The sequence below is a fragment of the Acanthochromis polyacanthus genome, chromosome 18, assembly GCF_021347895.1.
Source record: "Acanthochromis polyacanthus isolate Apoly-LR-REF ecotype Palm Island chromosome 18, KAUST_Apoly_ChrSc, whole genome shotgun sequence".
NCBI lineage: Eukaryota > Metazoa > Chordata > Actinopteri > Pomacentridae > Acanthochromis > Acanthochromis polyacanthus.
In genome coordinates, this window is record NC_067130.1 from 27982045 (window position 1) to 28005787 (window position 23743).

At 39.6% G+C, this 23743-nt stretch overlaps 1 protein-coding gene across 2 annotated transcripts in view; it reads right to left on the minus strand.

Annotated features, from left to right (window-relative positions):
- The window catches only part of tsc1b (TSC complex subunit 1b), a 46360-nt gene extending 23411 nt beyond the window's left edge, over positions 1 to 22949 (minus strand). Inside the window, exons 1-14 of one of the 2 annotated variants that reach the window (XM_051938511.1) lie at positions 22689 to 22949; positions 14862 to 15077; positions 14666 to 14769; positions 12256 to 12408; positions 10333 to 10477; positions 9919 to 10073; positions 9760 to 9833; positions 9491 to 9669; positions 7555 to 7673; positions 4481 to 4646; positions 4267 to 4388; positions 3103 to 3196; positions 2657 to 2764; positions 1036 to 1675 (exon numbers count right to left, since the gene is read on the minus strand). In XM_051938511.1, coding sequence (XP_051794471.1) covers positions 1036 to 1675; positions 2657 to 2764; positions 3103 to 3196; positions 4267 to 4388; positions 4481 to 4646; positions 7555 to 7673; positions 9491 to 9669; positions 9760 to 9833; positions 9919 to 10073; positions 10333 to 10477; positions 12256 to 12408; positions 14666 to 14769; positions 14862 to 14970 — 2168 coding nt within the window. In that variant the 5' untranslated portion in view covers positions 14971 to 15077; positions 22689 to 22949. The remainder of the gene's footprint in view (positions 1 to 1035; positions 1676 to 2656; positions 2765 to 3102; positions 3197 to 4266; positions 4389 to 4480; positions 4647 to 7554; positions 7674 to 9490; positions 9670 to 9759; positions 9834 to 9918; positions 10074 to 10332; positions 10478 to 12255; positions 12409 to 14665; positions 14770 to 14861; positions 15078 to 22688) is intronic. The other variant, XM_051938510.1, reaches the window with a different exon arrangement.
- Between the last annotated feature and the right edge of the window lie 794 nt (positions 22950 to 23743).

Sequence of the window (23743 nt, forward strand, 5' to 3'; positions counted from 1 at the left end):
AAAACCTTATGAGCACCTACAGCAGTGGTGTCAAACACGTGGCTCGCGGGCCAAAACCGGCGCACGGGACGACTTCGCAAAATATAAAAATTACAGAGAAGACATTAAATGCAAATTTTGACAAGTTGTTTTGCTCATAAAGTTCAGTTCCAGATACCTGCGACTGCATGTTTTGTGCTTTTGTAGAAACACTGATTTGTAATTTGTAAGGTGCAAATGGTAAACTGAGGCATAATATTGTTGAAACTGAACTTAATAAAAATAATTTTTGTGCTATCTGTATGTTGTATCATTTTTGTAATACTCTGTTCTTCTGTTATATGCTACCACTTGCACATTTTTTGTACATTTTTGTGGAAAAATTTCTACTTACTTCACCATGTAGTTATTTTTTACTCTTATTTTATTTTCTTAACTTATTTATCTTGTACGTTTAAAAGCCAGAAATGTCATTGTAGCCTGTGTAGAAGGACAATAAAAAGCTTTATTATCTTACCTTTAAAAAATTGTTCATTAAATGTGAACATTTTCAGAATGGACTTTTTTGCACTAAAACAAAGGGAAAAATCTTAAACTGTGGTTATTTATTGGTTAGTATGCTGTGATTTCACTGGTCACTGGAGATCAAATTGGGCTGAATGTGGCCACTGAATTAAAATGAGTTTGACACTCCTGATCTACAGCGTCAACTCATGATCAGAGCGTTTGAGACTCACTATGCTCCACTGGTGCAAACTGCAAATGAAATGCTGTCAAATTTTGTAAGACAACTCAGATTTGGTATATTTCAAACCAAATCTGTGAGATCAACAGCAGCAGCGTCCATGTGTGTCTACACAGGGTGCGTTCAGGCACAGTATGAAGCGTAGGTCACCCAAGTTTTGGCAGCGTGTGGAGCTCAATGCACAATCACTGCAGTTAAAAATGGAAAAAAATAAACCTGAAGTGCAAAAAGTACAGCATCTCCGCATCATGAAAACTGGCAGAGGTAGAAATAAAAGCCAGAAAACAGCAGTCAAAGTCAAAGGCCCTCACCTCTTGAGAACTTTATCGTGGGCGTCACTCCCCTGCTGAACAAGGCGATCCAGCACCTCCAGTGGTGAAGCAGACACTACGCCCTCCTCCTCCCCGTCCTCCAGACCCTCCTCCCGCTGCGACAGCCTCTCCAATGTCGCCTTGTGCACCGCCTCCGACGTCTTCTGGCCCACAAACAGCGACGCCGCCCTCGGCAGGGCCAGATCGAAGAACGACTCATATGGCACCGGCGCCGGCGTCTTGCTGCAGGGGCTCGGAGAGAACATCCCGAACTTTCCCACCTCATCGTCCGGGGCGGAGGGGCTTCGGTGCAGGTGGTGGTCGATGGGAGTGAAGCCCGACTGGAAAGACCAGGGCTGCTCCAGGCCGAGGGCTGAAGTCCTGCTGTCTCCTCCTGCTCCTGCTCTGTCGCTGCCAACGCCGCCGCTATTCGCAGCGTTCTCAGCTTTGTCTGGTGTTGATTCGGCGTGGTGGGTGTCTCGGACGAGGCCTCCAGGTTGAGTGCTGGAGAGGGTCTTGACTTGTGTCTGACAGCCAGTCAGAGTCTCGGTGGTGTGATAAAAAGGCGAGTCGAAGCCCCTCAAGCCCAACGGTTCCTGCTTATCCTCGGTGATCTTCAGCAGCTCTTCTGTGATGGCAGCTGCAGCAGAAACAACATATGGAGGATTGGGATGGACTTAAACCTGCATGTATATTCTGAATGTCAGTGTCTGCTTAAATATTTTTGGAATCACAAACGGGTACCAAATGACGGCAATGCTGCTGGAAAAACTGAGGTTTTCGGGGCTTCTGTTTATTACTTAAGTCTAAGCAGCTAGCTTTAGCAGCAGAGCCGGCGCCATTTGGCAGATGATTTTCTTCAAAGTGGTTCACAGCACTGTAGGTGCTTTTATTTTTAGTACATGTGGCTCGAGTGGGATTTAAACCAATAACAGTGCAGAGCTCAAGCTAAACACACAGGGATATAAACAGGGATGTGATAACATCCTGGATATTTAGCCAAAGCCCATGAGCTCACATTCATTTAACTTCACAGCAGAAGCAGTTTACTTTACATAATTAAAAATGAGATTCATTTCAAAACTTCTTGGTTCAGTTAAAACAAAATAGTCGACTGGCTCACCCCGCTCTGTCTTTTCATGCTGTTATTTCCAAGATTTCATTATTACGGCATCTGTTTTTCACTGAAATGTTTCTGTTCCTGAAAATCTAATTATATTACATAAAAATCTGCAGCTTAGACTCAGGTCGAGAATAAATTTGTTGGGTGACAAGGTGCAGTTTTATTTCTTCTATTCACACTTTCTTTCCTTTTTAATGGAAAATCATGTGTTGTGTTTTATACTGTGTGTGTCTAGTTGGTTTATTTTTGCTGCAACTCGTAAATGATCTGGATGAGCAGATCAGACTGAGAATTGTATGATTTGTCTGCTTAAAAAAAATATGACGACACTAACGTACATGTTTGTTTGTCGGCCATAAAACACAGTCAAGAGCAACAAGCTTGTTAAATAACGAATCACAGGACAATTTTAATGAGTCATTTAGTTTTTCTTTTGGTGGATTATATTCTTGAAGATATTAACGTGTCTTAATCTGGTCCTACAAGCTCAACACTCACCCTCCTCCCTCTCTTTTTCTGTCCTCAGCTGAAGCTCCAGCTCCTGTTTCTTCATAAAAACCGACAGTTCTGTCAGAGTCATGGAGATGTTCTCTGCAGCTCCTGCATCTGAAGAGGACAAATATGCATCACAACTGTGGAAAATCGAAAGCTAAATAGTCCCGAAAGAACAAACACCACACACCTACCGATTACATAGCCGTTACAGTGAATTTTGAGTTTGCACCTAACTAGGATTAACACTGATTATTCTATTCCAGTTTACTTGAGTCCAGGTATGCCTTTTGTCCCTTAAAGTGAATTTTCTATCAGCTCTGATCACTTGGTCTGTTCTAATCAACGGGAACAATAGCAGGGTTGTGTTGTTTTCCTATTGGTGCATTCTAGATTTCATCCAAAGACTTCGAAATTGAAATCAATGAAAATAAATCACAGTTATGTCTCACCTCTGCCTGGTGCCACGTCCAAACTCTTCTCCATATCTTTCACAGGTTCCTGCCTCACCAGCGCAGGTTTTCCGCTTTCTCCTTGTCGCCGATCCTGAGGAGTCCCACAGTTTATAGTTTTATCATGACTTGGATTATGAATTCATGTCTGGAAACAAACCAGCGCTTTTACTCCTGCTCTCTCCGTTTCTTGTGAAATTCCTTGTACAATTTAAAGACATGCAGATCTTACACAGCATCGTTTTGTCTGTGAGTCACTGTTAAATCAGTTTGCCTCCTTCTGTTTAAAAGCAAGATAAATTGAACTGCATGTCGTGTCTGTTTAGAAGCATTCTGAACAATTCAGCTACCGGGAAATTCAGAAAAAGTGCACTGGTAATGAATAATCTTCCCTTGAACCTTTTCCAGCTTTGTTGTAGTGAAAAAAACGTTTCATAAAAGCAGAAAAAAAAAATCCACAAACTAAATTTAGCAGCATTTCAAACCCTTTCAGCAACTTTTTCGCTCAAAAAACAAACCTAGCAGCTAATTTAGAAAAAGAAAGATGAGCTAAAACTATTTTTCATAGAAGATGTTCACCAGTATTGACTCACAAACGCATCGACCCACATCAAGGAAAGAAAGATGTTTTTGTAGGGGTAGGGGGATAGTGTGTACTGTTTTATCACATTTTATTTCTAATATCTGTAAAGCAATTTGTGCCGCAGATTGTACTGCAGTTGTATGAAAATGCTAATATTTATTGATTATGTATATGGTCATTTTGTCAGACAATATCGTGGTTACAAAATCAAGAATTTAGCAGTGCAGAGTGACAATTTTTGTCAATTGTTGATGCTTGTTCTGTTATCTGACAACAGAAACAATAAAATAAGTAAAAGAGAGCAACTTAATTGGAAGTCAGTCGTCTTAAAATAGAGTATACGTCAGCACAGAGGGCAGGAGAGAAGCTGACGAATGTAAAGAGCTGAAAATAGGCTGCAAGCACAATGAACTGACATTAATATACCAATTAGTGCATTAAGTCGTCTTTTTGAGCAGCGTTTTAGCTCATTGTCATTGAAATTATTTGCCAACAGAGCAGAAAACTACCCAGCTTAAATTGACTGGGAGGAGAAAATGTGTACAATATTTAATCTGTATAATGTTGTGGAGGGAGCATACCTTTCTCGGTGGACTGGACTGGACTGTGTTGGCTGGTAATGAGATTATGGGGAAGTCATCTGATAGGGTGGGAGGTGGGGAAGAGGTGGCTGGAGTGCTGGAAGCCGGCGTTCCTTTTCCTCCTGCTCGGACCAAAACAATCGCTCAAGTACGACGTAAATAAAAACATTACAGTGCTGTACGCTGGCATGTTTCCGAGTGACGCAACTTGTACCTGATGTGCAGTGGAAGCGGCTGGGAAGGTGTGAGGCACTGTGGGAGAGCTCGAGGTTTGGCGACATGCCCCTCGAGGAAGGGGGCGTGGCCATGCCACACAACGAGGAGGGGCTCCACAGAGGGTCCTTCCCCCCACAGGAAGAGTTGAGTTCACAGGTGGAGTTCTGGTGGGGAAACCAAACGGAAACGAAAACAATCACAACATGGAACAAAAACAGGAATTAAAAGTCATAGGTTGACATTTTGGGAATTAGACTGTAGCGAGGAGTCATATACACTAGTGTTCAAAAGTATAGGGTCACCCTGACATTTTCCCAGTTTTATTCACATGCTAACATAACTGCACAAAGGTTTTCTAATCATCAATGAGCCTTTCAACACCATTAGCTAACACAATGTAGCATCAGAACACAGGAGTGATGGTTGCTGGAAATGTTCCTCTGTACCCCTATGCAGGTATTCAATTCAATTTTATTTATATAGCGCCAATTACAGGTCAAATTGCCTCAAGACGCTTTACAGAACCCATATGCCCCAGAGCAAACCCTAAGGCGACAGTGGAAAGAAAAACACCCTTTTAATGGGAAAAAAAAAACCTTGAGCAGAACCTTTTTATGTGGGGGAACCCATCTGCCTGCTGGCTGGTGGGTTGAGAGGGACAGAAGAGGTAAAGAGGTAGAGAAGTAGAAGGGTAGAGGGGTGGATAGGGGGAGGGATATTCCATTAAAAATCAGCTGTTTCCAGCTAGAATAGTCATTTACCACATTAACAATGTCTAGACTGTATTTGTGATTCATTTAATGTTATCTTCATTGAAAAAAAACACTTTTCTTTCATAAATAAGGACATTTCTAAGTTACCCTAAACTTTTAAACAGTATTATATGTTGTCTTAGCTTCAAAGACAACTAAATTCTCTGGAAATGTTGACAAAAACCTGCCTACCTGCTCGTCTAAAGCACACTCATAACCCACTATGAATCTCAACACAATATCTATCATTTAACCAACCAATTATGCAACATGTTTAGCAACTAGGCTACCTTTTCCCCACTGCTTTCAGGCTTTAAGTGAAGCTAAGCTATGCTACCTGACCTGCTATATTTCATGCTGAAGTGACACATTTTCCAAAACAACAAACTTGTTCCTGGCTGCTGTGGTTAGACACCACAGGTTTTCAACTTGTGAAAGTTTTGAGGTAATTGCATGGGAATCTTCACCCTTAGTACAATGGAGGTAGATTGAATATTGCCAGCACTGCAGATATCAATGCAACTATGTCTATTCAAGCAGCTGATACTTTCTGGGGAACTGATTCAAGAAGTACACTGCAAGTTGAAGACACTTTCCTTGATTCTTATGGTGAGCCACTGAAGTCTCACTGACAATGTTTTGACTTTCAAACCTCAAAAAAAAAGCCTCACAGATACATAAAAACATTCCAGTGAGCTGGAAAGAAGTTCTGCTATTAGGTAGACAAATCAGAATGAATGGGTTCGTTGATTCTGTTAGACTGGATCGGCCGAGCAATTTTAGCGGGGAAAAATAGTTCTCATTCAGCCGCAGAGCCAGACTCCAGCTTGTTTGGCAGTTTGTCTATCTTGGTAAAAGCATGAACCACATGCTGCTTTTTGGTAACAAAAATTACGATTAATGGTCTGAAAACAACATTATACTGCAGTTCAAAATGAATTTAAATTGGTTCAGGTCAATTGTGGCTTTGTCAGGATTCATTTATTCACTTTGGTGAAATTTATGACTCCAGTATGAATCTACTGAGCAGCGGCAGTGAAGCAGGTGGATTCGGGTGAACTGAGCCAACGGAAAATGCAGTTTGTCCCAAAATGGCGCGTCTCCCATGTTTTCCAGATTTTCCGTCTGTCTGGGTCAGTGGGAGTCTAATGCAGAGACAAATCCTCCGACATACCCCAGGGTGCAGACAAACACCCGGACCCCTCCCTCATGTGGCTGGCCCAATAATAGAAATGGAGAGATGGTATCTCCACGGCAACCAACCCTTGGTAGTGCCTACAGAGAGGTGGCGGGGGGACGACGGGGGTACAAGATGCAATTCCTCACTGGAAAATATGCCCCTCTCAAAACAAGAAAAAAAAAAAACTTATTTCAAAGAACTTTTACCTTGAACTAAGCAAAAAAAATCTGCCAATAAAACAAGTGAAAAATGGCTTGGTAAGATTTCTTGAAAGAAGATGTGCTATTTAGAATATTGAGATCTTAAAATTAGCTGGAAAAACTTATTTTAAGCTCTATTTTACCAGGATTGTCAAGCTTAGGTGTCGTAATCCTCCTGTTGTCCTCATTTACGGGCACCAAAAAACATTGTTTCCTTGTCTGAAATAAATCCAAAAATTCAGCAAAAAATTCTCCAATTTATAAAAATTTGCAAAATTTTCAGGAAAAAAATCCTTAAAAGTTTCCCTTAAAAGTTAAATAATAAAAAAAAAATTGGCAAGAAATAAAAATTTCAAAAATTGAAATTGCAAATATTTTCAAAAATTGAATTACAATCTTCCAAAAAAATCCTAAAGTGATTAAATATTTATCAGTAAAACTTCTAATATATTTTTAAGAACATTCAGGAAAAAAATAAAATCAACAAATCCTGCAAAACTTGCTGGATTTTGGTTGATTTTTTTCTGAATGTTCTTGAAGAAAATTCTTTTTCAACATTTCTATTTTTCCATCAAAAAATGTTCAAAAATTTTCCCAAAAAAATGTCACTTGTTAAGTGAATTTATCTTATATCAAGTGGGATGAGACATTTTGACTAAAAGTATGACAAACAGACTTGGTAAGATTTTGAGATTTTGCAGTGCTGAAGCTCGACTCAACTGCTTGCCGGCCCGGAAACTCACTTTGTCTGTGCATCTTTCAGAATGAACTTGTGGGTTTTTTGAGACAAATAATCAACAAATTGCATATGACAGGAAGCACAAACATGACCCTGAATGTAACAGCTAGCAGAAGTTTAATGACACTGTGCTGTGGCGTCTCTCTCCGATTATCAAGCCACGGTTTTGGCAGCGTTTGATGGCATTATGGATGATCTTACCTGCCGTCTGGAGGTCTGTGGGCTGCGATAGGAGGACTGTGTCCCTGAGAAGGGGGGCAAGGACAGGGGAGGCGGTTGTGGCTGCCGTGGAGTCGAGAACGGTGTCGAAGAAGAGCTTCCTGTTATCAAAAAGACAAACAGTCTGATCAATCTATGTGGATGTATCCAACAACCTGGGCCTCTCTCTTTGTTTTGGTTTTTGTCCTTTAAAACAGCTAAAAAATTCAATGTTTGATATCAAAAATACAGCGGGGTGACGAGAAAAAAATGCATAAGGTCACCTATTAATTATTTTCATCAAAGATTAACACGTGAATTAATTTTCCATTTCTGCTCCATGAATGATTAACGGTTTAAACCAGCTCTTTATGCATCAAAAGGTGGTCCTGGAGACTTCAAATGTAAAATTAACTAGTTGTGCGAGTTCAAGCAGGAAAGATGACAGTCTGCCAAGTTCAATAATAACACCAACACTCCATCCAGGGCTTCTGTACTTAAAGGCATTTTCAACTTTATTAATGCCACAGTAAACACGACAAACACCGTCCTGTTTAAAAGTCATGACTGCAAACAGATGCTTTTGAAATTGTAACTTCCATTTGTAACATTGCATGTGCAGTAACAGCTTTTGTTTTCCTGTTGCATTTTGTTTATCACGTTAAGGAAAGAGAAGACTGATGAAAACATATTGCGACAGCTTCTTGTCTTGTCTCTCAGTGCTTATTAATCTGATTAATTTTGCAATGGCCTGTAGCATGGAGTGAATTTTAGATGATGATGAATACATTGCTGAGGATTTTCGTTTTTGCATTTTTACAAATACTAGTGCAAGAAACAGCAATAAAGATCGCCAAAAAATATGATTAAGGTAGTTTAAAAGCATTACCCCTATTGCATATTTTATTTCTTGCAGAGAGCACAATTTTATTAAAACACTAAATACAGTAATAGATAATTAGCATATAAATCAGAGTCAATAAGTTTGTTTTCTCTGAATGAGTCAGTGATGGAGGGAACAACTTTCACTTTTTACAAGAAACGCTTGATTTTAGGTGAGTTCACATAGAATAAGTGATTTGGGTGTAATATCATGATTTTAGTTTTAGATTTGGTTAATTTTCCTAATGACATCAGACATCATAGGTGATGCGTTCAAGTTCTGCCTGAAAGTTGAAAATTTTCTGATTTTTTTCAGTTTTTACAGTTTCTTGCTCTGATTAATGGCGAGATTTTGGCTTTTATTTAAAAAAAACAAGACGACATGGTCATCAATATCCCCCGCCACATGTGATGTCTATGAGTCTATATCCAAAATAGTGATGAAGGGCCATAACTCTGCTAAATATTATCGCACAGGTCTCATTTTCGAACTTGATCAAGGTGTCCATGGTGTGAAGCTACACACTAAATTTCGTAATCCTAGCTGTAATAGTTTCCGAGAAAAGCGGTCCCCTTCATCTCGGGCGGACGGGCGGACGGACGGACGGACGGACGGATGGACGGACGGACGCCAAACCTATATCCCCCTTTTCCACTTCCTGGAGGCGGGGGATAATCAATATCTTTTGAATGGTTAATAAAATGAACAACAGGACAGACTGGTGTTCTGCTTTCTGAATGTTCTGGTTTTTAGGGGTCCTTTAGCTTCTCTGTCGGCTCCTTTTAGCTCCCGACCTCAGAATGTGGAAACCTTTAACACAAACTTCCAAGTGGCCTTTGCGGCCTTCAGGTCTATCCAGTCTGCTTTCATTACAATTAGTCATTTTACTGTTATTTTACACTTTATAGGAAGCAACCACATGTTCTTCTGCAGCTGCATTGGATTCATGGTTGACAAGCTTTAGAAAAAGTACTTCATTATTAGCTTTAAGAATATAATGAGAGTCATATGGTGAGATTTGCTCTAAAATATTAATTCAAAGAAATGTTTTCTGACCATAGCTGCTGTGGAGGTCGGCGTAGGGGCTGGAAGTGCAGTCTTGTGGTCGCAGGTGGATTTGTGGGTAAAAGTTCTCAGGCATGGTGGTGTAACCCTCCTCACAGGAGGCCTCCTTGGGGTCTAGAGACACTTTGGCACATTCGATGACGATATCATGGATTTCATACTTTTTCCACCTACAGAAAAGCATCACACCATTAGTCCACGCGCTTCAGCAAACACTAAACTCTTCTCTCTCTGGGATATAAATATAAAAATAGACGTACCTGGTGGGGTCGAGCTCATGGTCCTTGGTTCCTGTCACCAGTTCTGGGTGGATACGAACATGTTCAAGCATCGGCTGAAAGTCGGACAGAAAATTCATGTGAGTGATCATTGTGCTTATAAAGAGCAACAAAGCAGAACAGCAGCAGCATTGTCTTCACCTTCACTACTTCCTCAAAGGTTTCCATGTTCTCCTTCATGCTGTAATGGGAGCGTAGGTAGGACACGAAGTTGCACGGATACATGCCATAGAGACGGTGAAAGAGTGAGTAGACGCTGGCGTGCAGGTGGATTAGGTAGACCTCTGAAACATGGCCTGAATGGGACAAAAACAGACTTAAAAACACTTACACAGCAGATACAATAAGCTCCCATATTATAATTCTCAGTGCAGGTACGTATTTAGTTGGTGCAACTCTAAACACCCTTATAGAAGCCTATGCATAAGTGACTACGTTGCCAAACACATCATCCCATCATTAATCTACCCCTGATGCAGTTTCCATGTCTCTGTACCGTCTTCAGCACACCTACACACACGATGCACTGATATATTTTTGACGCCAAGTTCCTACCTGGATTCTTAAGGTTCCAGGATGCCAGGCGGCCAAAGATGTCAAAATACTCCCACAGGTGTTGCTTCCCAGCTTGAGGGATCATCGGCAGCAGCGTGATCAGCACCAGCACTCCGGTTATGAGCACCACTACGTCCGTATCCGTCTGCAACAAAACCAAGGGAAAAGCTGTAAAGATTCTAATAAAGAGACATTACAAGAACAAATAAAAGCATTTAATCTACTGTACAAGATCAAATAAACCTCCAAATGTGGATTTAGAGGATTTTTTTGGGATGGCGGCAACAATACTGAGATTATATTGTACACATTTTGTTTACAGTCTTTGTTTCTTTATATAGAAGAAATAGCTCTGTGATGCTTTACAGAGGCTGCAGTTGACATCACTGACTTTCATTTTGACTTTTAGGTTGTTATGCCTTTACAAAGTGCATATGTTCCATTTGGTGCAGTTTGCTCACAACTGGGAGATACTACTTCATCACAACATCGTGCCTCAAGCCTTATCTGTGTCGCTCGTATAGCCGTTGCAGTCTGTGGTGCGAAACGAGCTGTCGTTTGACTTGTTTATACTCGCACAGGACAATGTGAAGTATGTGACAAATCTTCTGCTGCACAGAGGATTGTGGGCCAGAAAAACATGCTGGCTTTCACACTGAAATATCTAAACGGATGTAATTTGACACCAGGGAATTTTTTTGTCATGCTAAATTTCACATATTATGAATTTAAACAAAATCTATTTCCGGTGTACTACATAATATAGTAGCATGGGCAAGAAGAAAAACACTCAGACAGCACAAGGACTCCACCAAGGTCGCTCAGTCTTCGCATGATTTATGACAGATGAAATCTTTAAACAATTTGTGGTACGTAGCGATCAATTTGTAGTCAGATCGCAATCATGTGATCGTCAGCAGGCGTAGCATTCACGTATAGTCGTAGTTACAGTGACGCCGTGTCGCTATCTTGCAATGACACTGAAGTCTTGAAGAAATCCATGGATCTAGACAAGAAGCCACATCACTTCCAAAATCTAATCATTTGGTCGTTGTGTCATTTCTGACGTTCCCTGAAAATTTCATCCAAATCCGTTAGTCTGTTTTTTAGAAAAGTTTCTAACAGACAGAAACAGACAAACCAGCGCCGATCATCACATATCTTCGTCCATTTCCGTGATGGAGCAATAAAACACACCACGAGTCATGGCAGTGCTTAGAGCTAAATGCTAATACAGGCATGCTAACAGTGATAATGTTAGCAGCTAAAGTTTACCATGTTCACCATCTCAGTTTAGCGTGTTAGCATGCCAAGTGTGGTTGAAGTTCATGGAAATGAGTAAAATTTGTACACGTGGTGAAAAGCAAGCGTTGGACACACTGAATTGTGACTTAATGATGCTAGATTAAAATTTGAGGACATTATCACACTTATTACAATTAGGGAGAAATGACTTCATGGAAATCCATCAGACAGATTTCAGCGTGGACCAGAACAGTAAACTCACCACCCAGCTGTTAATAAGAGTAAATAAATATGACCTAATGGAGGATTTAATCAGCCCACATGTGAGTAATAACACTGTAAACCTGCCTCTGTCCAATGTGAGCAGACAAACTGAAGAGGACTGACAAAGCTGATCAATAACATACTGGGTCAAATTGGAACAACAGCACACTGTCAATGCCAGCAGCATTAAATCTCTATTCGGTAAAACCTACATCTCCAACATATCTAATTTTACAAAAACAAAAAAGCTTCACAGGTAGCTGTCAGAGATGAGGACACATGAAATAAATCCAAACAAATCTAAAAGGGTGTTAACTGATGTGCCGCCACATCCCAACAAGATGATGAAATGCATCTTTACAGAGGAGTCACAGCGGCTGGGTGAGAAATCGCTGGTCCTGTCTGGGTCTTTACCTTTAGGCATTTGAGCAGCGAGAGCAGCAGAGGGTATCGAGCAATCTTGTGGATCCAGGATGGCTGCTTGCGGATTACATGGCCGAGCAGAGTGAGGGTGGGCAGCCGGCAGGCCTGTTTGGTCATACAGTCGTTCATCTTGTCTAGAAGGTGCTGTAAAAGAGGAAGCGTGGATTTAGACTTGTGTCCGACACGATCAGTCCTCAGGAAAGGCGGCAGGGGTTGTTTTTTAAAAAAAAAAATAAAGGTACAGTAAACATATTGGTGTATTTTATCTATGAAAAGACATGCATAAATATAGAGATATGCAAAAATAAGCACATCTCATGAAAGTTGTGTGCTTTTTTGACAATACTTTAAATTTACATTTTGGAGTCACTTTTAGTCACATAGAAAAAATAAATGCATTTATCACACATTTAAATCCATTCAATCACAATCAGGCCTTTCAAAATTAAGCATCAATGACCAAAACCTCTTTAGGAAATGACAAAATTTGTCTCGTTTAAACCTCTGACATTGAGGCCACAATAATCTCGTTGCTAATAAACTTATGGCAAGATCTAAAGAACTCTCTTAATGCCCTCCAAAAGAAAAAAAAGGTTGTGGATTCCTGCGAGTCTGGAAAAGGGATTCAAAAAGATCTCCAATTATTTGAATTTGGGAGGAAAATTCTCTCCATTTGGTGAAGATTTTAAAAAACTGTTTGATGCAAAAATAAGTCGTCAAGAACCCTAAAATTTCACAGAAATTTTCCACAGAATCTGCAGGTAACATGAGTGTCCAAGTGTACCCATCTTTTGCTGTCCTAAAGGAACATTAAAGCAACTCTACAGTCTGCCTGTTAACAGATAAAGAGCTGGCTTCTTGGTATAGTGTGCTCTGGACAGATGACTTTAAAGATAAAGCTGTTTAGTCACAGTAACAGCGGTTATGTCTGGTGCCAACCAAAAGCAACATTTCAGGAAAAACCTCAAACCAACCGTGACGCTCAGTGATGGAAATGTTACGGGTTGAGGCTGATTCACTGCTTCAGGGTTTGCTTCAATTTGGAGTTATTTGTTCAACTACGAATACTGCATCACATCAAAGAACGCTTTAACAGATGATGTTATGACCGGACTGCAATAAAAATTGGAGGGTTACCAAAAAAAGCGTTTGATTTCAGTAAATAAATATTTTTGTTAACTGTGGGTTTATTTTTCATCATTGACAAAGACCGATAGTGTAAATATTATGGGCTGAGACTTCAACGCGTTCATTTCGATTAATTAATAACAGAAAAATAACACATTTAATCACACCATCCTCACTTCCTGGTAACACTGACACACACTCCAGCCCAGTAGGTGACAGTAATGACCCTAAAGTCTGTTTTCCAGCCACGAAGAAGATGCACAGGACGCACTGATTGATGTCAGCGCACAAGAAACTGCATTGAGCTTGCTGGCCGGAAAGCTTTCTTTTAAAAATCTTCCCGATGGCAGCTTGGATAAAAGTGTGGTTGTGTGCAAATTGTGCAACAAAGAGTTTTCTGATCACCTCAATGCAAAACACGTTGCTGTTAGCACCAGAGCTAACGTTAGCTACGACTGTCCTGGTACAAGCAAGCGTTGTAGCCATCCCACAATAGACTACTTTTCAAAACATTGAAAGTCTTTGAGTTCACAAAAAGTCTTAACATGCTTGACATAATCGTTATAATTGCACTTTGAGTTTGCAGCAATCTGTGAATGTAGTAACAGATGAAAAATGCAGATAAATAGAAATGAAACAAACACTTTTCTTGTTTAAGTTCAGTTTAAGTATACACTACCAAAAGTTTGGAGTCACTTAGAAATGTCCTTACTTTTGAAAGAAAACCATTTTTTTCTATGAAGATAACATTAAATGAATCAGAAATACAGTCTAAACATTGTTAATGTGATAAATGACTATTCTAGCTGAAAACGGCTGATTTTTAATGGAATATCTCCATAGGGGTACAGAGGAACATTTCCAGCAACCATCACTCCTGTGTTCTAATGCTACATTGTGTTAGCTAATGGTGTTGAAAGACTCATTGATGATTAGAAAACCTTTGTGCAAATATGCTAGAACATGAATACAAGTGTGAGTTTACAGGGAAAACATGAAATTGTCTGGGTGACCCCAAACTTTTGAACAGTAGTGTATATATCTATTCATGGATGCAGTCATCAACCAAACATTGTTGAATAGAAAAGTTTTACTTATTGTTTCAAACATTGCTATTTGGCAAAAAATAATTACTAATTCAAATTATTTATTAATTACAAAGCATTTAGGTAATTAGATTTCATTTTTTTTTAAATGGCGTCTCACACCTAGTAAATATTTGCAATGCAGTAATATTGAAGAGTAAAATATATGAACGGGGGTCGTTTCATACTTTGTCATGTGGCTCTCTGACAGATGACAGGATATGCATGGCCTGGGCGGAGTTGGTTTCCAAAAAGTAGTCGACCAGCCCGTTCAGCAGCATGGACCCTCGCTCTTTAGGAAAAACACAAAGAAGATTTTGCAAGAGTCTGTAGCAGAGGTATGTTTTCAGGAAACCCGTTGTGGCGCCAAACAAGCGGCCCTACCTGTGCTGAGCTGCTCGTTGATAAGGCCTCTGATCTCTTCTAGCTGGTGGAGGTCGGAGGTCTCCAGGAGTGGGAGGAGGTCCCCCACGTTGGGCTGCTCCCTGGCCATGGTGGTGGCAGTGCTGGAGGTGGAGGCAGCGTTGCGCTCACGGTGTCCGTCCCTGCTTGCCTGGAGGACTCCTGGGGCCCATCCACCAATACAGTCTCCAGGCACCTCTTCATCGCACCAAGAGAGCAATACGGAAACATTTCCCAGAATTAGTAGAAGCTCCAGTCTAGGATTAGTGCTCACGTGACGTAATGGGAAGCAGGGTTTGTGCTGAAGGCATTTCTTTTAAACAGAATGAATAGGAATGTTGTCCTTAATGAGGTAACCGCTCTTTCATATGATCTACCCTGAAATACTAAAAACTAAATAAACTCCATTTTTCAGTTATATAATGGCTCTGACATGTCATTAAATCAGTGTGAGGTGTGTTGAGTTCATGTGAGGTCAAGTTATGAGTGGTATCACACACACTGTGGCCGTATTTCTACGTAATTTATGGCTGTAACAGACATATAAACTCAGTGTTTCTGCCGTAAACACATGCAATGTAATCTCTCAAGCTCACATTGTGAGAAAGCTGTAAAAACACACACTGTACACCACCTGCCCAGATAAGGCACACAACAGCAGACAGAAAAGTTAGCAACTAGCTGGTGAACATAGTGGAGTATTTAGCAGCCAAGGAAACACATATTTCCCCCAGGAGTTGGTGGAGGATGAAAAAAAAATATATATAAGGAGAGCAAGACAGCAACTTTATCAGCATTGTGTTTACAGCTTACACCAAGTTGCAAAAACAAAAACACTTAATGTAGGTTTAATGACACCTGGAAATACAAAAATGATTCATTTAAATAGCTTTGTTTCCATGTTTCCACATACTTCATAATTATAATTACAGTTAATGTGAGCTTTAGTCTGAAATGTGAAAACAACTATGTTTGTGCCTGCCAAGAACAAACGATGTTATTTATCTAATGGCATATTTGGTGATTTTTATTAGTTTATATGCATCTATTGGTGTTTGTTGTACTGATTTATTTTCAAATCTTGAACTATTTCTCCTCTTCTGTTTCTCTGGCCTTTTTAAGCTGTTATCCCTAATTAATCTGCTATTTTTGTGAAGCAGCTTTGCAGACTGTTCTTTTAAAGGTGCTATATAAATACAGTTATTATCAAATATTATTATAAGGTAATACTTATATGCTGCTGTTTTGTGAGTCTGAATGGTAAGAAAAGGGAGAGTGATTCTCTAGTCACATCCTGTTTTAAAGTACACATGAGTTGTTATTGCTGCTGTCCCCGCCCACTTCAGGAAGAAGACACTCTCTGTGTTTATGACTTACAGCCCGGCAGGTGACACAGAGGTGAGTAAGTGTAAGGCAAACACACATCCAACTTCTGAGTCATCATTTTAGGTAGAAATATTGCAAAATTCACAACACAGCAGTTATTTGTAACTCATGTACAAGTTGAATTTGTATAAAATGAACATTTTAGCAGTGCAGAAGCTCTGAGGTGACTGGTAGCTAACATGTATCAGTAGGTTCTGTTTTAGTCTCCATTTTAAACTTATTCTGTTCTCTGACAACAAAAACAGTAAAACATGCAACTTCTTTGGGAATTCAGCTGGATTCAAATGTGGTATATGTGAGCACAGAGAGTGAGTTCAGTGAGTTTAGGTTACACTGAGGCACAACAGGCAACATGAAAACACACCCAGTGCTTGTCTATTGGTTTTAAAGTTTCTACCATCTCTGAATGCTTTTCAACTTCACAATTTCCACAGAATTCTGACCTGTGAGCATACGATCAAACCTAATCACAATGTTAGCCTCATTAGCTGCACAACAAGCTAACAGTAAGGATTTTCTGATTATGTTTCAGCATTACCGTCAAAAAAATAAATAATCTTTAGTTCCTCAGATGTTGGGAGTGCATGAAGACTTTTAAGCTGCAGATAATAGCAGAATTTTTGGCGTTTCAACTTTTTAGAGTTCAGGGATTCAAGGATATTTATTCTCATTGCATTTCTATGACGAAATTTTGTTGGCGCTTTAAAAAAAAAAAAAACCACAGTATAGCAGACAACAATAAACAGCTTTATAAAAACAAGTATTAAAAAAGTGCAATGAGGTAAAATGTCTGCTTTAAAATGTCTGATGCAAGTAAAAAAACATGCTTAGAGTTAGCACAAACAGCTCTGGAAAGTAAATACTGCTCATTCTGAATGGTTCACCTAGAAGCAGGCAGCTGTAAAGGTACAGGACGGTGACATTTTATAGCTGGTTATGACGGCTTTTATGCAGAAACTGAATAAAATTGACACTGGCTTAGAGTTGAGGGAGGGTCAGCAGGACGGCAGTAGCAGGAAGCTTTATGTTTTCACAGCTTTTACTTTGCAACTCCTTATTTTAAAAGACACACAACATCAAAAACTGTTTTTTTTCATCACATGGAACCCTTAAATGTCTGTAATTATAATGCCTTTTCTGTTGTGGTTAAATTTAACAATCAGCTGCCACAGACACAAGCAGATTTACCAACAGGACAGTAAATCAAACTACGTAACCACACAGACTAAACAAAGAGGAACTCTATTCACTAACAAAGACTGACAGCTCATAGCAACAAAATGTTTTATAAGAGTCTGTGATATTATCAGCGCCAATAGTAAAGTTAAACCTTTTTAAGTTCATTTTTAATGACTACAGACCTTTTTCAAAGCACACATTTTGACTTGTAGTCAGAAACGACCAGGTGCTGCTAATAATAAGCAACGACAGTTTCACAATGAGCCAATCAATGGTATTACTTACACCCGGGCTTTTACTCCAAAGAAATGGCAAAATTTAAAAATGGTCTGTATATTTAGCTTTTTAAATAAGAGAATGAGGTCGTTTCTTATAGAAGTACTAATTCAACAACTGTCAGAGCAAACCCGCAACACAGCGTCTCCATTCTAGCTGCAGTGTTCAGTTTATTCAGATTATTACAGCTGAGCCGCACATTAAACTGCCACAAACACACTGTGGAACAAATAAAGACAAGTTCAGAGAACAGACTTGGAACAGATTAAGCAGTGTGATGCATGACCTGCACCCTATCTGAGCAGAATCCATTCCAATCCTATCCAATGAAAAAGCTTCTTTCAAGCGCTCGATTCTGATATTCATTACACCGAAGCAGAAGTGTGCTTTTAAATAAAACACAACCACACCTAATGTGTTTATCATTTCTGGTTATTAGCTTGTTTGTGATACGTTTAGGCTAGACGCTGAGTCAGTCATTCAAAGTAGAGGAGGCCAAGGGAGCCCGAGCAAATCTGCATCTGAAAAACAGGCATAAATAATCCTGATAGGCAGGTCATTATCGTCAGGGTGTCTGCACCCAGCAGCTTATTCCATAACAGGAGTAATGAATCAGCTGCACAGATCTCATCAGCTCTGAAGATCTCATTGCAACACTTTGACCACAACACAGTAGAAGATCAGACTCCAAATGTGACCATAAGCGGTTGTTTTTAATTAGTTTAGAGTACAAACTGTTACATGAGTGAGTCACATGCCGCTACAACCAAGATAACAGCAGCTAATTTGGTGTAAGAAGAAATTCATCATAATCTAGAGCAAGGGGTGTCAAACATGCGGCCCGCAGGCCAAAACCGGCCCACCAGAGGGTCCAATCCGGCCCGCAGGTCCACTAAAAATTACAAAGACATTAACTGCAAATTGTACATTTTTAAAACTATAAATTTAAAATAATTTCTAGACCTTAACAAGTTGTTGTGATCACAAAGTAAAATACCAGATTATTCACTGTCCCGTTGTCATTTTGTGTCTAACTTTTGGAATATTTTGTCTTGTTTTTGTTTGACTTTCGATGCTTGTTTCATGATTTATCGTTTTGTGTTTCCTTTCTGTCTCACTTGTGTTTTTTTTGTCTCTTTGTGTTTTGCTTTATTTGTTGTTTTGAGCATCATTTTAGTTGTTTTATTATGGTTTTTTTGTCTCACTTGGGTTGTCTATTATTTTTCTGTTTTGTCTCTCGCTTTTGTCATTTGTCATCTCACTTTTGCAATTTTGTGTCTCATTTTTCTAATACTTTGTCCTGTTTTGTTGGGGTTTTTTTGCCCTTTTTGTCTGACTCTTGTTGTTTTGATCATAAAGAAATAAAATACTATATCATTGAGTTTTAGATACCTATATATATATATATATATATATATATATATCAACTGTGATCTGTAGGTTGTAATGGGTAAATGATAAACTGAGATAATATTGCTGAAATTGAATGTATTTTTTTAAAGAAATTTCAGGTTGTTCATAATGTTTTGTAAAAAGGTAATTCCTTAAAGGTGAACACTTTTGCACTAAAACAAAGATAAAAATTGGATTTATTTATAGGTTATTAAGCTGTGATTTAACTGGTCTGGCCCACTTGAGATCAAACTGGGCTGAATGTGGCCCCTGAACTAAAATGATTTTGACACTCCTGATCTAGAAGTATTTCCTCGGCAGTCACATGTCACACAAAAACACCGATCTCTGTGAAGACACAATATCAGCCTGTCCAGGTCATCGTCATTCGTAGCAACATAACGTTTGCAGATGTTGATTCACAGAAGTCGTCACAGCACAATTGTCTTCCTGTTATCAATTAACTGCTGAGTCACGGGGTTGGGAGTCGGGGTGTGGAAAGCGGATAAAAACATCTTGCAGGAGCAGGTCAGTGGAGCAAACATGAGCTACCCTCAGCGTGATCTCGGGCAGTATGGGAACGCTCAGGAGCACACAAAGAATCTTTATGCGGCCCGAGCGCTTCCCTGCAAACACTGGAAATTACATTTGGCTGTGTGTTACCAGCAGCCTTCTACTCTCCTGCCTGAATATTTAAAAGCGTCGTGATGAAAGAAACAAACAGCCTGTTTGGATCCATCTGAATAAACGATTTTTGTCAACCTAACCGCCCAGCTGAGTGAGCCGACAGAGGCTTGTTGCAGAGGTTTACTGGATTAACACAGATAACATTATTTCCATTACTGATGACTCTAAATGTCTGGAGATAAAGAAATAATGCCTCTCAAACTACTTGAAAACCCGGTAGCAATCTAAAAATCTCTTCTTTAGTTTAACTAACAGTTGGAACTAAAAAGTTTTCATGATTTTTTTCTCCCCATTACTGGTTAATTTGCTTAGTATTTCTCTATATAAAACACCAGAAAACTGTGCAAAATATCTATCTAGAGTGCAAGAAGACATTTTTAGGTTTATTGTTTTGGCTGATCCACAGTATAAAATGCCAAGATGTTTAATTTATTATAAGATAAAAATGAGCAGAAGCAGCAAATCCTCACATATCAGAAACTGGGACCATAAACTGCTTTCTTTAAAAAGGTCAGCTTACAGTATATGCCAGTTAATTATATCTGGCTTCAACTGATTAGTCAACTGATTGATGCAGCTCTATTTTATTTGCCACCGTTAAACTGGAACACAAGTGGCTTTTGCATTCTGCTTAATAAAAGCTTAACATGATTATCAATTCTGCAGTTACATCTGATTCTGGCTTATAGAGATAAATAACTTCATAATTACCCTTAAACTAGCTTTATAAAAATGAGTACATAATTTGTTCATTCAAAATGCATGAAAAGTCAACTACATGTAAACATAAATTATAGGAACAAAGAATGAGAAATATTACTGAGAGGCGGCATTCTCTGTTCCATTTATTTTTTGCTGCACAGCTGATGAAAGCTGAGGAAAAAAGACCCTACAAGCGCTAGAAAAAGAAACTCCTGAGCCTGACCGGAGATCACTCTTAAACTTCCCACTGCTAGAAAACAAAACAGGCAGTATGAAGACGTTGGGCCCTGGGAACTTGTGGTAAAATTCCCTGAATTAATCTGAAACCAGATGAAAATCCCTGGAAATCCAGCAGATCTTCGCTCACCCTGACAGGCTGGTTCAGCTGCTTTACCACCGCAGGACCCATTTACATCAGAAGTTATCCGTCTTGTGTTTTATCGGGGCTGAACTCTTGCAAGGCTGCTTGTGTCTAGAGGTTGTTTTGTGTTTTGTTAACAGATTAGATGAACTACTGTTCTTTTTTTTTTTTTTACAACAAAAAGTCAAACTTCTTGGATTCCAGCTTCTTGAATTCGAATATTTCCAGTTTCCTTTGCTCATCTCGTCACAGTAAACTGAATTTCTTCGGGTTGTGGACAAAACAAGGCATCTGGGGGAAACACTAATTGCCATGTTTCTCAATTTTCTAGCATTTTTGAGACCAAACAATTAATTGATGAGTCCAGAAAGTGATCGACGTATTAAAAAACAATGAAAATATTCAGTAGATGCAGCTGGAGTGGAGACAGCTTTGAAATTACAAATATATCTGAATACATCAAACACAAAAATATGTGCAATATTTTAGATACTGTTAAGGTGTCTGGTCAAGCGGTAGGTGTTATTGACATTTTCCTCAATTATAGAGACCAAACAACTAATTGATTAATCAGGAAAGCAATCAAGAATGGAAATATACATTAATTTGGGAAACACTAATTGACATATTTCTTAAATTTTAGAGACCTAACAACTAACTGATGAGGCCAGAAACTGTTGGTGTGTTAATGAACAATGAAAATAATCAGTAGGTGCAGCTGGAGTGGAGACAGCTTTGAAACTGGCTATGAAATTACAAATAAATTATAATATATGTAATATTTTAGATACCATTTAGGTGTCTAGTCAAACGGTGGGAGTTATTGATGTTTTCTTCTATTATAGAGACCAAACAACTAATTGATTAATCAAGAATACACAGTTTCAGCCTTAGCGGATACAAATTTCAAGCTGGTTTTGAAGCTCCAATTTTAGCCGAATATATAAAACATTTACATCATACAAAAGTCTAACATTCATATCTGCCTTTTAGGTGTCTGGTCAGGTGCTGTGTTACGGTGGCATTTGAACAATCCTGGCTACAGGCCTGCTCCCGGATCATAGCCTTTTTCACAGATTAGGCGAAGTGACAGACAGACATGAGACACGGTGACAGTGTGACTGGGAGGTCGAGGAGGTCAAACTGCGACACTTGTGACCCAATTCGTCTTCCTGTTGGCAGGGGAGGCTGGGGGATGACAGGCCAGTGAACGCATGCTGACTACAGAGTATTAATGATTGATATGACAGGAGGTAATGGTTAATTGCAGATCACAGATAAAAGCTGCAGGAAGACCGTTCACTGAAATGCATAATGAGGTGTTAAGTAAAATGCATAGAGGTCACAATGATCCAGTGAGGTGATATGCATAAAGGGAGCAGTGCAGAGCCCGGACAGGCTGCTGCTGTATGTGGACTGACCACTGGCTGCTGCCTGTCGTAAACAACTCGCAGAGAACAATGGGCAGGGTTGGGTTTACTTTATCCGATTATAAAAAATATGTAAGCATCTGTTCTGTGGCAAACTGGGAACCGCGATCAGTACCACGGACACACTCAGCTGAAACCGCCGGGAAGCGTTCAAAGCACCGACCGTCTACTAAATCCATTAGCAGGTCTTCCCAAAAACAAGTCAGTCCCACCGTCGAGAGCTAACGTTAGCTGGGAGCAGCGACCCACACTCGGTGGGGAATTAATTCCGCCTGTCTGCCGCCTCCAGTAAGCGGGGAAGCGAGCTGAACAAGTCGGGTTCAGTACAACATGACATGCCGGTAAAGGTTCGGTGTCAGAAAAGGACATTACACGTGAATAATCGGAGCTGTTTACCTGTTAGAGTAGCTGCACTCCACAGGGCGCCGCCATCTTGAACACCTCACAGCCCATCCCACCGCAGTCCGCCTCCGCTGTCAGACTGCGTGCAAACTAATCCCATAAGTTAGCTCCTTGCGCGGCGGAACGACAACTTTGATAAAACCGAAAAAACAAGAGAAAGTTTCTCGAATCACATTCGAAAACGCCGAAGTTGTGTTTTCACGCGTATCCCGGCCAACTGTCAGCTGCGGCGCTGAGCTAAGAGTGTAGTTGCGGCTCCGTGTTGGTGGAAGGATGAACTGTGTGTTATGCGGTTTCGCGTGACCCACATGCGAACGGCGCACGCGCAAATTATACATACATATTATATATATATTAGTATTGAGGATCGATATGGAAGATCAATAGTGCCAAGAAAAAAATGTTTTAAAAAGTTAGACATGACAAAATAAAAAGATAATGTTGTAATGCAAAAATATTGTAAACCAGTTCAAAATTTCCTACAAATAATATCTAAAGATAATATATAATAATGATATAATAGAATAATAGTAATGATACAATATACATATATTACCTTTCCAGATACTTAAAGATGCTTTACAAAGCAGGCAAGAACACAGAGGATAAAATGAAGAATGGAACTAATTTATACATATGTATACATACACTACCATTCAAAAGTTTGGGGTCACCCTGACAATTTCATGTTTTCCATGAAAAATCACACTTTCATTCATGTGCTAACATAAATGCACAAAGGTTTTCTAATCATCAATTAGCCTTTCAACATTAGCTAACACAACGTAGCATTAGAACACAGGAGTGATGGTTGCTGGAAATGTTCTTTTGTACCCCTGTGTAGATATTCTATTAAAAATTAGCAATTTTCGGCTAGAATAGTCATTTACCACATGAACAATGTCTATATTGGGCTGCACAGTGAAATAATGGCTAGCACTTTCGCCTTGCAGCAAGAAGATCCCTGGTTCAAATCCCGGCCTGGGATCTTTCTGCATGAAGTTTGCATGTTCTCCCTGTGCATGTGTGGGTTTTCTCTGGGCTTCCTC